Genomic DNA, 17,690 nt, shown 5'->3' with positions numbered 1-17,690 from the left:
AGATGAGATGGCTGGATGGCATCACTGACTCGATGGACATGAGTCTGAGTGAACTCCGGGAGTTGGTGATGGACAGGGAGGCCTGGCGTGCTGAGATTCATGGGGTTGCAAAGAGTTGGACACGACTGAGCGACTGATCTGATCTGATCTGATCATGGATCATGCATTAATTATATTAAACTCTCTGGCATAGAGAAGACATTCAACAGATAGTTGTTCAAAATGAATACAGAAATCCTCACAATGCTCTGAGGTTGAAATATAGATCCATATTTACTGTATACCTTGCTATGTTACCAACCTGTTATAAATAGTTGACTTGTTTATAGTTTATATCAGCTATAATTTAATATCTTTGATGAGGTTTTGCATACACTGTTATTATGAGCAACCCATCTAAAAACTACTTAAGGTGTATTACCTAAGCAGACAGTCCTCATCTATGTTTTAATTTGTTTCCCTAAGTGACTGCAGCCATGAAATTAAAAGATGCTGACTCCTTGGAAGGAAAGTTATGACCAACCTAGATAGCATATTCAAAAGCACAGACATTACTTTGCCAACAAAGGTTCGTCTAGTCAAGGCTATGGTTATTCCAGTGGTCATGTATGGATGTGAGAGTTGGACTGTGAAGAAGGCTGAGCGCCAAAGAATTGATGCTTTTGAACTGTGGTGTTGGAGAAGACTCCTGAGAGTCCCTTGGACTGCAAGGAGCTCTAACCAGTCCATTCTAAAGTAGATCAGCCCTGGGATTTCTTTGGAAGGAATGATGCTAAAGCTAAAACTCCAGTACTTTGGCTGCCTCATGCGAAGAGTTGACTCATTGGAAAAGACTCTGATGCTGGGAGGGATTGGGGGCAAGAGGAGAAGGGGACAACAGAGGATAAGATGGCTGGATGGCATCAATGACTCGATGGACGTGAGTCTGAGTGAACTCCGGGAGTTGGTGATGGACAGGGAGGCCTGACGTGCTGCGATTCATGGGGTCGCAGAGTGGGACACGACCGAGCGACTGTTCTGAATCTGATCTGAAGTGCTATTTTCAAAATAGGAAATTTTCAATATAGGAAATTCTAGAGTGGCATCCTCCTTGTATGCTTTAAGTAATTTTTCCTGTGTTGTTTAGATTATACATGGCTTTTGTGATTTGACTTCTTTGAGTGGGGCTGCAAAAATGACCAGCTGAGACATAGCAAAGCAAAAAAGTTTTGCATGTGAAAGCATAAATCCTTTCCTGTGTCTTCCAATATTTTCCATTCTTTACTTTTTTCTGACCTGTATTTCTTCTCTTTTCTTCTAACATCTACTTAGCTACTTCTACCTTCTTTCACACTAGCAGAGAAAACTCCCATTGAACTGGCATTTTTCCCTTACTAGATGTCTATGTAGAGCCTAGTAACTCAGATATCCAGTAATAATCTGAGTAATACTTTATAAAATCCTAAGCATCACCTTGTTCCATTTCCCTTCTTAGATAACTCTAGAAATATTTAATTTGAAAATGCAACAGAGCTGTGTAATTAACTTTGTGCAGAAGAGTATTTGAACTAGAATATGTGGATTTCAGCTCTGACAATGCCAATCACATATCCTTTATTAAAGTGCTCAACCTTTATGAACTTCAATATCCTCATTTGGAAAATGATAGGGATTAAGCTAGGTAATGCTTAGTATCTTTTAATTTAAGATTATCTTGATTTTTAAAAATATGAATTGCATCATATCTAGTAAGTTTTAGATCACAACACAGTTCAGATATATTGGTCTTCCTGTGAGTTATACACAGAATATGAATACATACTTGTAGCCCCAAAATAAATTAGACCAAATTTTGGAGGGGGATGTGAGCAACAATATGATGGTGCAAAGTATGATGTATGTATGAGGCACAACTCAGGGAGGGTCTCTACTCAAGGCATCTGGGGAGTAGAACCTAGGGATGGTGCTAAATATCCCAGAATGCCCAGGAAAATAAAAAGAAATCTGTCCCCAAATGTCAACAATATTGAGGGTAAGAAATCCTTTACCTCCCAACTTCCTGAACTGGGGTTGCCAGTTGCTTCCTAACCTACTTGTGTTCTTTTCTCCCTAGAAAGGGTAAGTGAGCTGACCTCAATTCAACTTACAGTCTACTTTGCCCTCTCATGGAGTGTAACAGTCAAAAGAGCAAGTGATAGCCCCACTGCACAAATGAAGAGACTAAGCTTTAGCAACAGTAGATGATAGAAAACATTCTACTCAATCTCCAAGTGTGCCGAAGAGGCATCAATAGTTAACCCCAGGACTGTCTCTTGGCAACACTCATGATTCAAGGCTCATTGTCTACCTGGAGTTTAGAAGAAACCTGAATGGGAGGATTGGAAGAGAAGTTTCACCTCTCTGAGTTCACGGTCTCTCAAGAGTTTCTAGATACATTTCCAAGGGAAAAAATAATTTTAAAGCATTTTTTTCAATTAAAAATGACCAATGAAAAGTTTGTTGATGCTAATATATTTTGAAAGTCAACATTACAGAAAGAAGCATTGCATTTAAAACAGTATAGAAATCATGTAAGCGAGAAGAAACTATTTTGGAAAAAGTAAATTAATAATTCTCTAAATCCAGAGCTACTTTTTGTCTTCTGCCATCAAAGAAACAATTTCATTGTAAACTTCTTGAGGTGCATCCATTGCCCAGATAAAGTCCAAGTGATTGTAATTTGGAATTTCCTTGTGGTAAATGAGATTAGAGAGTTTTGAAAGCAGAAGGTCAACATCCTGAGGGTCAGCCAACAGGTCATTGTCAGCACTCCATACTGCAATTGGGACATTCATGGCTGTTAAATTGTAGATGGGAGGTGTGGGCTAAAACACAAGAGGAAAAGAATCAGAATTTTCATAAGTAAATTCACTTTAAACTCAATACTTATTCAGTGGGTAAATCAGATATCACTTAAAAATTGAGATAATTTATAAATAACATTATATTTGTTGCAGGTGCACAGCAATGATTCCACACGTCTACACTGTGAAATGATGACAACAAAAAATCTAGTTAACATCTAACACCGTGTGTGGTTTTATAAAGATATATATATATATATATAATTATATATACTATATACATATATATATATATATATAGAGAGAGAGAGAGAGAGAGAGAGAGTGGGAGAGAGAGAAAGAGAGAGAACTTTTAAGATTTACTGTCTTGGCAAGTTTCAAACGTACAGTGCAATATTAGTAACTGTAGTCTCCACACTGTAATTGCATCTCCAGGTCTTACTCATTTTATGACTGGAAGTTCATACCTTTTGACCACCTTCATCCATTTTGCCCATGTCTCTAGCAACCACCAATCTTTTTTTTGTATCTATTAATTCCAGATTTTTCATGTTTTAGATTCCACGTTTAAGTGAGATCATATAATATTTATCTGTATATGAATAACTTATTTCATTTAGCATAATATTGTCAAGGTCCATCGTTGTTACAAGTGGCATGACTCAGTTTCATAATTAAATCTTAAGAATTTAAAGGCTCTAAAGGTATAAGCTTCTCAAAATGGGCTGAGTCATTTATGTTTACTTTGTCTGACTTCCTAGTATAGTCATTGGAAAGGTAGTCAGTTTGTTAAATGAGTTGTATTTTAAATACTTGCCTGATTTTTACTAAATATAGGTTCAAATTCTTAGAAAATCTATCAGTAGCCCCATTTCCTGTTTTGACAAAAATCACCATTTGCACAGATTTTAAAGGCAGACCAATGGGACAAGAAAATCACTACTAATTTTCCCACTGTTCACAGAGAATTTTGTTAGTTTTTAAAGATGATATTCTCAAGAATTCTGATTTAATACATTAAAATTTCTTTACCCTTATGTCATAGCCAATTCACAAAGAAATGTTTTATTATATGTATTTTTCATAATATTTTAATACTTTATTATGCTCCTTTATATGTTGGACAGAAGGGAAAAGTGTGGAGAATGCCCATGAGAATAAATCCACTTTTCTTCACTCATATGCCAATGTTAGAAGTGTTTTACAGGACCAGCTTCTGGATCTTAAATCATCATCACTTCCCCAGTTAGCTGACACCATCCTGAGTTGTGTTTGGCTTGGTTGCAGGGAGCATGGAGTTGGGAGTGGGTGTTTCACCCGCTTCCCCACCCAGGATGGAGTCTCTGGTTACTAGTGTTAAGAGCCCAGGACAAAGACAGCATCTGAGGTGCTGCTGGTTTCCGATTCTTCCCCAGAGCCTTCACGCTCTAGTGTCTGTGCTCATTCAGCTGCCCTCAAAGTACCACACAACTGCAGTAAGAAACTTCCAGAACTTATCACCCCTGGTGGCATTAGACAGACTTCTGCGGTCTGGACAACAACTTGACTTTGGAAAATACATGTAAAGTTATTGCAATTTCATCTTTAACCTTTTATATCTTTGTCTTTCAAAATGTGAATAACTACTACTTAAGATGCTTACCTGATGATAATGCATTAGGTTCTGATATGGGGCTCCCCAGTCAAAAGCTTGGAATTTCCCAGACTTAACAGCCTAATGGAGAGAAATTAAAAACACTAAGAAATTTTAAAAAGTTACTTGGCTGTGTGGATAATAACATACCAACATTTCCAAGTAGTTTACTTTTAATTTAAATATTATTTATTTTTTTCTCATTCCAAGAATGAAGACTATTAATCCTAGAGAACAATTTATTCAAGTTTAAATGCAGCTCTCCTTTAAATAATTTTTCTTGCCACTCAAGTCGTGAAAACCATTTATTTCTTGCTACCCAAAACTCCCATAGGTGCTTTTATAGGATTTTCATTCACATGGATTGATAATTTCACCTGGTAGTCCCAGGCCAGAAAAATTCCCTGCTAGGAACCTTTGAGAGACTATTTTAAGACTTTGCTTTAGGTAAATTGGTGATGGTTGAGGCCCACAATAGTTTTAACAGCTTGAAATGATACCTGTCTCCAGTGGAGGGTGTTTTGAACAGAAGTTCCTGCTGGATTATGTGCTATATACACATCTAAGCGACTCTAGAAAGCAAGCACATAAGCACACACACACACTTAGATATACGTTCAGTTTCTTGAAAACACCTAAGACTTAAATTTTTCTGATCCATATCAAGTTTTACCAGCAGCATTACTGGCAGGATATGAGCAAAAGAGTTGTACATCACTTTATGACTTGCAAACTCTGATTATATGGGCTAATTTCAAGGATGTATAGCTAAACTAAACAATTTTTAGTGAGAAGAGTTGTCAATGTATAATATAAAACATGAAAAATATGATATACTTTGAGCTAGATTGTTTTGTTCTATGATCTACACATGTTGGGGCTTCCCGGGTGGCGCTAATGGTAAAGAATCTGCCTGTCAGTGCAGGAGACACAAGACACAGATTCAATCCCTGGGTCAGGAAGATCCCCTGGGGTACAAAGTGGCAACCCACTCCAGTATTCTTGCCTGGGAGATTCTATGGACAGAGGAACCTGGTTGGCTACAGTCCATGGGACTGCAAAGAATCAGACATGTCTGAGCACAGTACATACTTTACATATGTTAGCTCACTTAATCTTCACAATGACTCATTTCATGGATAAGGAATCAAAATGAAGGAGTTCAAGTGTGTTGCAAAGGTAGGATCTGAATTATGCTTTTAACCTGAATCCATATTTTTAACTTCTTTGCAATACTGCATTATGTTTTTAAGCATCCACTTGGTGCAAAGCAAATGAAATAGAAGGTAAAGAGTATGGACAAGATCTTACATAAAGAGTTGCTCTGAAAGAAGTTTTGTAAAGTTTATAGGGTTGACTATCGGCATTAAAATATTTTAAATAATATTCATCCAATATCTAGACGTATTTTTCCTACAGAGGAACTTGACAACATGGTTCCATACCTCACCTCACAGAATTTAAATGTCACAACGATTTTCAGGTGATCAGAAGTGAGTAGCGAGTTTTCTGTTTTTATTTTTTCTACAAGCTGTTTACTTCAGAGCACAATGAGGTTATGGAAGGGACCTGGAGGCAACAAAACTAGGAGCCATGACTTGTGACTTCTCTTGGGCTTATCTGCATATTGGACAGAATTTTGAAGTGACTCCTGGTTCTAATAAAGTACCATTCCTAAGTGATGATAAGACAAGGAATTAAGAGTGTAGCTCAAAATAATCAGAATAGAAATTTCAGGGCATACAAACCATGTTGAAGTTTTTATTGTCAACTCCAGTAATGGCAAACAAGGCATTCTTACAAAGGACATCCAGTGTCTCACGGGAGCACATTTCAACACCAAGAAATTGTTCCAAAAAAGTGTGTGGGTAGAACATTTTGTCACCAAATATAATCTGAAAAATAAAAGCATCATTACAGATTTGCAAATAACAAGCTGCAGAAAAGACTTCTTAATTTGTATAGTTTACTGACAGAATATACATTATAATGTCTGTTTCAGTATTTCTATATGTTGTCTTAGGAAGTTTAAATACTTTCTCTCATTGAATCCCAATGATAAAGATGTGGAATGGGCAGGGCAGATATGAATACTAGGTATTTTTTGTTGCATTGAGAACTGTACTGGCTGATGAAAATTGTAATGTGTAAAGAGGTACAGTCTAGTTAGGGTAATAGGAGCTATGGGATTAAATCATAAAACAACACTGTAGAATATCAAAAGTAAGTTCCAAGATGTGTGGTTTCAGCAATAAATGTCAAAAAATCAGCAGGGAAAAAGATGACTTCAAGCCATATTTTCATGAAAACATTAAAAAGACAAAGAGGTTTGGTAGCTTAATAATTGAAAGGACTCACCCTCATTATTCTTGAGGAAGGTTGACACTTGGTTACCCCCATTTTATTTTATTCATTTTTTATTGAAGTATAGTTGACTTACAATATAATATTAGTTTCAGTTATACAACTTAGTGACTCCATATTTTCAAAATTACACACAAAGTTTCAAAAATATACACATGCAAAGCTATTATAAAGTATTGACCGTTTTCTCTTTGCTGGACATTTTATCCATGTGACTTATTTATTTATTACTGGTAGTTTGTACTCTGTCATCCCCATTTTATACAGGAGAACAGAAAGCTAATAAATAGTCAGGATCTGGTCTAGTGAGAACTGGATTGCAGCTAGAATCCTGATCCAAGCCTCAAGGTTCAGACTTAAGGTCTAATACTATCTTTTTTTAAACCCCTCTCTACACTGCCTGTCAGAAATTCTTAATACAAGTAAAAAATAAACATGTTCTGAATCAGTGCAGCCTGTAAATATATTCAGGGTCATCACACAATTTTACATTTTGAGTAAAAGTTTTACAAATATAGTTGCAGGTAAAAATCTTTTAGGTTTTAGACACCTGTGTTAGTTTAGTGAGAAAAAAATGAACAGCACACACCTGAGTGAAAATAAAAAATGAACAGCACACAACCATAGAAGACAATGGCAGCATTAAATTTTGTAGCCTGAGGCAAACTGTTCTCCTAATGGAATGTACGTGTGTGTGTGTGTGTGTGTGTGTGCGCGTGTGTGTTGGTTTCAGTGGGTGGGAGAAGTTGGTGATTAAACTTTGGATAAAGGAAAGATTATTAAATCCCTAACATATATGCCTACATAATATCTACAGTTTATTGAAATCTATTCTACTGCCCTATGAAAGCCCTATTTAAAGAGTAAAGACCTCTTAGGAATAAGACTTGGAAAGCCAAGGGTATTTGATGAGGGCTCTCCAAGTTCTTGCTTTACTTCACCACTATCTTACCCTTTCTCTCCTTTTCCTTTCCCTTCCCTTTCTTTCCTGTTCTTCCTCTTCCCACTTTTCATGGACTAGGTAGTATTTTATTAATAAAATACTAGGAAGTATTTTATTTGATTCTTTTGTGTTGCTTTTAGCTCCTCTTCCCCATGCTGAGGGTGGAAACAGCCTTGAAGACTTGTGTGGATACTTGGTAAAGAAACATCCATGAAGGAGCAAAAACACTCCCAGGTGTTGCTAGCACACAAAGAAATGGAGAATTAAAAAAAGTGGGGATCTCTTAAACTATAATGGGGATTCGAACATGGTGAGTGCTATTCAAAATATAATATAAACACATTCGTTTCCATTCTTGGATATAAACATGATTGTCCACCAGATTTTTTTTCTCTTTCTATCACTTTGAAATCCACAAACAATTCAATATCTTACATCCGGGTAAAGGGAAACACATACCTTGAAGAGGAAGTGAGGAATAAGTGCAAGTTTGTTAAACAGGCTCTTGGTGTACTTCACTGTGGCAACTGGGGCTAATGCATAGAAGACTTTGATTTTTTCAGCCAATGTGGGATTGGTAGAAAAGGCGATAAAACCTGAAACAGAACAAGGAATATGTGTAAAGGTAGGGGTGTGTGTGTGTGTGTGTGTGTGTGTGTGTGTGTGAGATTTACAAGTAGGACATCATTACTTTGGACTTACTAAGGGACAACCTGAAATCAACAAAATGGTCAGATTTTAGTATATTTTATTTTCGTAGAGTCTCTGGGGACATGAGGTTTGCTATTGTTGTTTAGTTGCTAACTCGTGTCTGACTCTTGCGACCCCATATACTGGGGCCCAGCAGGCTCCTCTGTCCATGGGATTTCCCTAGCAAGAATACTGGAGTGGGCTGCCATTTCCTTCTCCATGGGATTTTCCCAACCCAGGGATCTAACTCACATCTCCCATTTGGCAGGCAGATTTTTTACCACTGAGCTACCTGGGAAGCCCTGGACATGAGGTTAGAACTTTCAAAAGTTACATTTAACTCTTTTATCTGACTTTTGAAAACAAGCCAACTTTAGAATAATCACGTGGTAATAAAAGTATTATAACTTATATTACAACAGGTTTGGTTCAGTTTAAAATGATCTCATCTCATAAAAATGAGATAATTAACATTTAACATGAATAAGGTATATAAGTGGAAAGGTTAAAGCACAAATTTGAACTGTTGTTGAAACAGAGTTTGAAACTTAGTTCTGTGGTTTATTAGCTTTGTGACCTTGGAAAAGAGACCTAAATTCTAAAAGTTTTAGTTTCCTCATCTAAAAATAGGTATAATAATGAATACTTCCTTAGGTTGTTTAGGAAATAATTAAGTTGAATCGTGTAAAATATTTACCAGGAACTAGTCACATAGTAATGCCTAATAAATGAGTGGCTGAGATAATTCCAATATTTGTATACAATATTTTCAGCCCCTATCTACTTTTAATTGTTTTCATGAACAGTACCATATAAATAGACTGGTAGACTGGGTTCTAATCAAACAATTATTAACTTAAATTCTTTACAGTTGAATTTCATAGGACAATCTCTCCTTACTGTTAATAATGACATGTTGACTAGACTTAAGAGCAGCTTGAAACAAAACTTTTCAGATTTGTGCAAAACTTAAATACAGCAAAAAAAAAAAAAAAAAAACTTTTCAGGTTTATGCAACTCAGAAATACCAGCCTGACCCCACTGGAAGAAGAACATTCTTTCCAATAGCACTGTGTTGATTAAGGAGTTCTTTATCTGGCTTCCTAACTCTGAAGATAAGAGCCAGCAGGTCACCCAGAGCATGCAGGAATCATTCGCAAGGAGAGTCAGTCTCCTCCTGCTAGAGTATTAGTAGCAGCATTACTGACACTGAGTGGGAGTCAGTAGGTCCATATAGGGTCGGACAGGTAATTTCTCAAAACAAGCTTAATCCCATTGTAGATGCAGTTCCATCAAGGATACTTCACTAAACTTCATGTACACAGCAGATTGACTGGTAGATATAAAATAGAAGGCAGAAACAACTTCCTGAAATTTATGAGTATGGTGACACAATGACAAACTGTCGACTGGTGAGTAAGAAGAATGGAAATGTTCAAAATTTAAATAGTCAAACGACCAGTAGCTTGGAGTGATTTTCTTTCAGGACAAGCGGTTCTATTTACCTCAATAAATCTTAAGGACATTTCTGCATTTCAGCTAAGTGCAATAATTGTATAACCCTGTATCATTGAGAAAAGGTTAAGTTTGTTCAACATGTTCTGTAATAAAGCATAGGAGTCAGTCATAAGCACCCCTCTGACGCTCCCCAATCTGACTCCATGATTTATTTTTCTCTTCATAGAAAATGCTACCATTATCTAGCATCGTATGTATTTACTTATCATTTTCTCTGCCTCCACCTGCTAGAGTATTCGTAGTAAAAAGACAGAGATTTTAAACTATTTACTTTTTTGCTGTAACCTTAGGATATCTTATATGAGACCCATAAATAGGATTGACTGAATGAAATAAACTGAGACCAGAGACCATGTGGTACAAAGTTTCAGAGCATTGGTTTGGATGTCAGATTTCTGGACCTGGCATCTGAGCTACCCTACTTATAATAACTATGTTATCTTACACAAACTATTTCTTCACCCACTATTTGCTTGCCTATTTTTGGGCTCCAAAATCACTGCAGATGTTGGTTGCAGCCATGAAATTAAAAGACGCTTACTCCTTGGAAGCAAAGTTATGACCAACCTAGATAGCATATTCAAAACAGAGATATTACTTTGCCAACAAAGGTCCATCTAGTCAAGGCTATGGTTATTCCAGTGGTCATGTATGGATGTGAGAATTGGACTCTGAAGAAAGCTGAGCACCGAAGAATTGATGTGGTGTTCGAGAAGACTCTTGAGAGTCCCTTGGACTGCAAGGAGATCCGACCAGTGCATCCTAAAGGAGATCAGTCCTGGGTGTTCATTGGAAGGACTGATGGTGAGGCTGAAACTCCAATACTTTGGCCACCTCATGCGAAGAGTAAACTCGTTGGAAAAGATCCTGATGCTGGGAGGGATTGGAGGCAGGAGGAGAAGGGGATGACAGAGAATGAGATGGCTGGATGGCATCACTGACTCGATGGACATGGGTTTGAGTGAACTCCGGGAGTTGGTGATGGACAGGGAGGCCTGGCGTGCTGCGATTCATGGGGTCACAGAGAATCGGACACGACTGAGTGACTGAACTGAACTGAACTGATACATACAATGGGAATAATAATGGTCTTATATCAGTGGGCTGTTGTAGGCATTGCAGTATATAATGAATGGAAAGCAATTAGCAAGCATGAAGACCAACATAACTGCACGACCACTGGTAAAGGATCTATACGAACTACACTATTTGCTAATTGCTTTTACCTACCAATGGTGGTGCCTTGGGAATGGCCAACATAGTGTAGCTTCTTCTGTCCTGTTCTCCTTAAGATGAAATCAATTGTAGATGGAAGGTCATATTCAGCCATTTCATCAAAGCTGTAAAAAAGACAAAATAAACTAAATACACATCTTTGTTATAATTTCTGTAAGTCAAACCTATTTAAGCTAAAGCTTCCTTTGAAAAATAGAAAACTGGATGCTCTAAATATTGCTGCTTATAGACTATTTGAGTGTCAGGGCTCTTTGGGGGTGACTTCTTTAAAGAGCTGACATTATTTCTAAAGTACAACATGGTAGCTGCAATTTGATCCAATGTGAAACACCATAGTATTTGTAGTTGGGGACTACTTCCATCCCTGAGTCTGACTGTCAGATTTAATAATGATTTAATAATACACTAAATAATTGTATTTAGTGTTCCACTACCGTGAAATATGAATAATTTCTCTATTTTATTCTTTACAAGTCATCCAGAATAATTTTTTGAAAATGAGAACAGGCTATGCCCCTCCCTGATAAAACTTTCCAGAGGCTTCTTACACTTAGAACGAGCTCCAAGGCCCTCATGGTGACCTACACTGCCCACCCTGATCCGGGCTTGTCAGCATCTCTAGTCTCCTCTCCTCTTGGTCTTCCTCATCCTCACTACGCTTGGGACAGATGAGCTTCCTTTCAGTTCCTAGAATTTTTAGAGCGCTTTTGTTTCTCAGGTCCATCAACCAACTTCTCTTCTGTTCTCCACTTCCACTAGTAATTCCCAGAAGTAAGGCACCAGAAGGCCAGTAAGAGAAAATCTTTGATAATCTCTCCATGGTGTCTGAATTTCATTGTCTCCCCCTCCATTTCATTATTGCTGATGAGAGATGTTGTCCATGAACCCCAGCTGGGTTTAAATCCATGTGGATGTTCCTTTAGAAATTGCTGAGGGCAACAAATTTCCTTGCTTACTCATTTTGCTCAATCCTTGTGGAAAAGCAGATTCAGGGAATCTTGTAATAGTGGGCACTGGGATCACAGTTAGGAGGAAAACGACCCTTGGAATGAGGTGTATGAAAAATCTAAGATAGATTAGCATCAAAGGACTTCCTTCTCCTCCTACTTAAAGTGTGATTTGTTAAGATACGACTGGATTGAAAGCAGCGAATACTGATGATTTTTAACTCAATGTTTATTTTTAATTCTCCCTTTCTTTACCTGAAAGCCCAGAATTCTGGGGAGTCTGGTGAATAGTATAAATGTTCCTGGGCCCAGGTGTTTCCTCTGCTGTTCCCCAGCCACACGTCATAACCAGCATCTGCCAGGAGGAAGCCCAGGCTGTTCTTGGGCAGGTTGGAAATCCAGTTTGTGGCTGATCCAAGAAGACCATGCTGCAGAAACACAACAGGTCTCTGACCTAAAGAAGAAAATTATTCAAACCTTTATAAACTCACTCCTTATTCTTAGATAAACATGAATATAGGAAGACTATAATTAAATAAGTTTGCTTGGTGAGGTGAATATTTTTTAAATTGTTATCTTAATTGCTGTGATATTTTCTCAGATGACAAAATATGTGCACCTGTATACTTTAAATTGGGTGCAGTTGGTTGCATGCCAGTTAAACTCAAAAAGCTATTGAAAAATTATATTATAAAGAAATTCAGCATACTGTTAATTAAGTGGATTTGTTATTCAGGGACTCTGAGTTCCCACCCAGCACAACAAACTAAAATTGTGGGCCAGTGTGCTTCACATCATAGAAGCCAATGTAAATCTGGTGTCACTCAGACCCTCAGCTTAATCTCAGAAGTTCAAGGTGGTTCAAGGATTTTTTTTCCCTGTGAATAACTTAATCTCATGTTTTAGAATTAGAATAAATTTGACTGGAACGTATTTGATTCAAGATTCGAGACACTCATCTTTTCCCTCATTCCAGTCCCCCCAAGCTTCCCTGGTGACTCAGTGGTAAAGAATCTGCCTGCCAACACAGGAGGTGTGGATTAAGTCCCTGGGTTGGGAAGAGCCCCTGGAGAAGGAAGTGGCAACCCACATCAGTATTCTTGCCAGGATACTCCGTGGACAGAGGACCCGGGCAGGCTACAGTCCATGGGGTTGCAAAAGAGTGGAGCACAACTTAGTGAGTGAACAACAGCCAGTCCTACCTAAATGATTAGCATTATTCTTTCCATGAGGAATCCGATAGACCTGAAGGATATAACCATCCGCAGTTATAACTTTATGCATCTCACTTGGGTAGCCCCAGTAGGAAATCATCTGACTCTGAATGGAGGAAAAAAACAAAAATTAGCTTCATGAGTTTACTGGGCCATTTTTATGATTCTTATCATAAAACTTCTTATTGATTGTTAACATATATTATGTAAAGAAATATTTCAAACTTTATAATAAAATATATTTTAAAAGAATTAATGAGAGCAAATAGCATTAATATCTTTGGAAGTGTTTTTAAAATATTAGTGATATGAATAACTTACAACATTCATACTGGCTTCAGGGTTCTTAGCAATTTTTCCAAGGAAACAAAATGCATTTCCAGACATGTGGATGAAACACACTGTTACAAGTAGCCACCACATTTTCAACCTATTAGGGGAAAAAAGTTATTACATTATGTGGTAAATACTACTATATAACATGAAGTCATGATATTGAGCTGCCTTGCTCTTTTATTCACATATTTTTCACTTATTACCTTCTCTGTCATATCGTTCTCCTGTTTCTCATCACTTTGTCAATTAGAAGACTTTTATAACACTTCTGCTATTCTGGTAATTTATTCAATTATGTACATGATTCTAGTTCTCCAAAGGACCTTATATCAACCTACCCTTGTAGATATTTGCTATTTACCATCAGTTATGGTTTGAGTTGGTCTCCCACTGACACCCCCAAAATAGATATATTGAAGTCCTCAATATCTCTGAATGTCACTGCATTTGGAAGTAGAGTTATTACAGATGAAATTTAAGTTAAGATGAGGCCATCCAGGAGTCGGGTGAACCCTTAATCCCATATGAATGGTCTTCTTCTAAGAAGACGGCCATGTGAAGGCAGAGAGAATGGAAGCCACGGGGCAAAAGAGATTACTGGCAAACTACCAAAACCTAGGAAGAGACATTGAAAGATTTCTTTATATGTTCCAGAAGGAGCATAGCCCTTCAAACACCTTGGTTTTAGATTCACAGATTCCACAAATGTAAGATAATAATTTTCTGCTATTTTAAGCAACCCGCTTGTAGTACTTTGCTCCAGCAGCCCTAAGAAAATGATACGCCATCTGTCAGAAAAGGGAGAGAAAGCTAACACTCAGAATGGTTGTCTTTCTTGAAACTGTAAATAAAACAAGGAAGTCTGTCTCTTTTGTATGTGAAAACTTGCTTTAATCCCCTCAAAATGGCAGACCAAATGTTACTCAAACATTGACAATACAGATAAATTTTTATATTATTGTTTTAAAATATCTGGATTCAAAGATGACCTACTTAATAGCTCTTTTGTTCACCCGCTGTATCTCACATGATAAATATGACAATCAATAACCACTGCTCTATTTTTAACTTTAGGTGTTCTGATTCCTCTCCATTCCTATTACAAAGATCACCATCAACTCTTCCCCTTTCCTAATGAATACTTTTCCCAAGGGATGCCTGCACTAACATACCCCTGCTCCCACCCCTACCTTGCAAATGCTCCATTGTGTTCCATTTGCAACCATGTAATTTTTTCAGTTTCAGACTTAACATTTTCCCCTAGGCTCTGTTCAAATACATCATAGCCAAATATGGCTGTAGGTTTCCACAGCTGCAGTCTTCTGCTCTAAACTTGACATGATCATTTGACCAAGAAAAAAAAAAAAAAAGTGGCCCAAGGAAAACATGAAGGAAGGGCATGTTCTCTGCCTTCAAGGAACTTACAACCTAGTGATAGTTCAGTGGTACTAACTCTTTCTACTTGCTCTCTTGCCTGTACTGCCCATGCATTTCTCAGTCCCTTTCACTTCAGGTCAACTCAGGGCTTGCTTGCTTGCTCTTAAAATCCCATAGGTAAACTAAGGGTTTAGACTTTGTCAAACAAAAGGATGGCTGGGTAACAAGGTAGCTACAGAGCATCCTGCTCAGACCTTGGCTCAATAAGCATTTGTTGCTCAATAAATGAAAATTAATCATACTATTAGCAGCACTTTTCAAACCTAACTTTTTGTTAGCTCCGTAAGTGATTTCTAATAAGTGGGATTCCCTTGTGGCTCTGCTAGTAAAGAATCTGCCTGCAATGGGGGGGACCTGGGTTCAGTCCCTGGGTTGGGAAGATCCCCTGGAGAAGGGAAAGGCTACCCATTCCAGTATTCTGGCCTGAAGAATTCCATGGACTGTATAGCCCATGGGGTCGCAAAGAATCAGACACAACTGAGTGGCTTTCACTTATTAGAAGTCATATATGTACTAACAGATAAAATAAAATTAAAAATGACTGACCTTACTATTCTTAAGAGCTACCTATGTCCCTTTATCTTTTATCAGAAATTAAAATAAATATTCTATCTCATTCACTACATGAATCTCTTCAAGGTTTATTAGGGTTATTTTTTCCTAAAGAAATTAATTTGTGTATGTTCTCTTGATCAAGGCTGTATAGAGCTCAATTCAAAGCTTCCAGGTTTTAATGGTAGAGGTAGCCTAGGAGAGAAGGCAGAGGGAAGGAAACAATTAGAGCTGAGAGGGAGAGAACCAAAGAGAAAGATGTCCATAGGATATCAAGACTGGTGACTGTGAGGAACCAAAGCTGGTCTTTTTTGATAGCTATAAGCACTAGACATTCCTTGAATATCATTTGAATTGCTAAAATAAGTGAGCTTTTCCAGAAGACCCCACAAACATTGTTAATAAAAACTGAATATTTTTCCAAACTCCTACTACTTCTCATAGAGATTGTGAACAGAGTACCATTCTACCCATGTTGATTTGAAAATCAGTCAGGTTTTATTTCAAGTTAGAAACTGCACAGTGAGGAGATAGAGCCCAGTGGACATATGGCTTGTACCTGTTACACATTCAGAGCATTGCTTGTTCTTTCCTTTTCCCAAATCATTGAAACCAAGCCCCAAAGAAGGAGAAAAAGAAGAAATCTCCTAGAAGAAAACTATATACATATAATCAAGGTTTAAAAGTTCAATGGAAAATTATATTTTTTAAGGTAGAAATAAATTTCACACATAGATACATTACTTTTGAAGTATATTAAATAAACTTTATAACACCAGAGAGTCATACTCACTGTCACCAAAGTGAATGCCTTCTAGTTTCTTGAAGGTAAATGAAAAACCTAGCTCTCTTCGTCCTTCTTTCTCTTGCTATATGTCTCTCTCTATATATATAGATATAGTTATAGATAGGTGTACATGTGTATGTTTTGGGTGACCTTTCCCAAAAACGTACAGTCACTGATTTCCAGTGAACTCCAATATTTGCCAAATAGCAAGTCAAATATTACATAAGCGGTAAACCCGCAAAAGGATATAGTTCGAAAACATCCTTAGAGATTCATTCTTCTTGATTTATCACCTGCTGAAATTCTGCCTCCTGCTTCCTTGTTCTTTGGGTTTTCTTAATCCTAGCAATTATCAAGTCTTCTCCCACACTTGGGTAGGAACACTTTAACTCATAAAGAATCACATATATATATTAAAACAAGTCAATATGTCCCACTGGAATAATTTTCAAAATTTGAGAGCAAAATAATTTTTATCACAAGCTTTACATGGTTGCTTTGCCTAAGTTAAGAAATAACTAATGCCAAATATTGCACATGTAAACAGAATGAAATTTTATCTATTTACGTATTGAGATGGTATTTTATTATGTTTTGAACATTTAATATGAGAAGAACTGTACAAAAAAGATCTTCACAACCAAGATAATCACGGTGGTGTGATCACTCACTTAGAGCCAGACATCCTGGAATGTGAAGTCAAGTGGGCCTTAGAAAGCATCACTACAAACAAAGCTAGTGGAGGTGATGGAATTCCAGCTGAGTTATTTCATATCCTAAAAGATCATGCTGTGAAAGTGTTGACTCAATATGCCAACAAATTTGGAAAATTCAGCAGTGGCCACAGGACTGGAAAGTTCAGTTTTCATTCAAATCCCGAAGAAAGGCCATGCCAAAGAATGCTCAAACTACCGCACAATTGCACTCATCTCACATGCTAGTAAGGTAATGTTCAAAATTCTCCAAGCCAGGCTTCAGCAGTACGTGAACCATGAACTTCCTGATGTTCAAGCTGGTTTTAGAAAAGGCAGAGGAACCAGAGATCAAATTGCCAACATCTGCTGGATCATCGAAAAAGCAAGAGAGTTCCAGAAAAACATCTGTTTCTGCTTTGTTGACTATGCCAAAGCCTTTGACTGTGTGGATCACAAGAAACTGTGGAAAATCCTTCAAGAGATGGGAATACCAGACCACCTGACCTGCCTCTTGAG

General features: G+C 37.4%; 1 protein-coding gene across 1 annotated transcript; it reads right to left on the bottom strand.

The window, feature by feature from the left end:
- Positions 1 to 2,530: 2,530 nt before the first annotated feature.
- LOC133239078 (gastric triacylglycerol lipase) lies at positions 2,531 to 14,919 on the bottom strand. The gene is made up of 10 exons (XM_061402634.1): positions 14,894 to 14,919; positions 13,689 to 13,797; positions 13,356 to 13,473; positions 12,409 to 12,607; positions 11,201 to 11,310; positions 8,222 to 8,358; positions 6,204 to 6,350; positions 4,956 to 5,027; positions 4,465 to 4,536; positions 2,531 to 2,843 (listed from the first exon to the last, which is right to left on the bottom strand). Exons 1-10 carry the CDS (start codon positions 14,917 to 14,919, stop codon positions 2,607 to 2,609), a joined length of 1,227 nt encoding a protein of 408 aa, XP_061258618.1. The 3' UTR covers positions 2,531 to 2,606.
- Between the last annotated feature and the right edge of the window lie 2,771 nt (positions 14,920 to 17,690).

Source organism: Bos javanicus, chromosome 26 (genome assembly GCF_032452875.1).
Source record: "Bos javanicus breed banteng chromosome 26, ARS-OSU_banteng_1.0, whole genome shotgun sequence".
In the NCBI taxonomy this organism is placed as follows: domain Eukaryota; kingdom Metazoa; phylum Chordata; class Mammalia; order Artiodactyla; family Bovidae; genus Bos; species Bos javanicus.
Note: the sequence above shows the minus strand (reverse complement) of the source record. Positions and strands in the feature narration are given on the sequence as shown.

Excerpts from the sequence above, each read along its gene's own strand:
- LOC133239078 (XM_061402634.1), bottom strand. The coding sequence starts at position 14,919 with ATGGAACACAATGGAGCATTTGCAAG. Across the intron at positions 11,311-12,408 it reads CCAGAATTCTGGGCTTTCAG|CTTTGATGAAATGGCTGAAT; the intron begins GTAAAGAAAGGG and ends TCTTTTTTACAG. Across the intron at positions 6,351-8,221 it reads TTCCTCACTTCCTCTTCAAG|ATTATATTTGGTGACAAAAT; the intron begins GTATGTGTTTCC and ends TTTATTTTTCAG.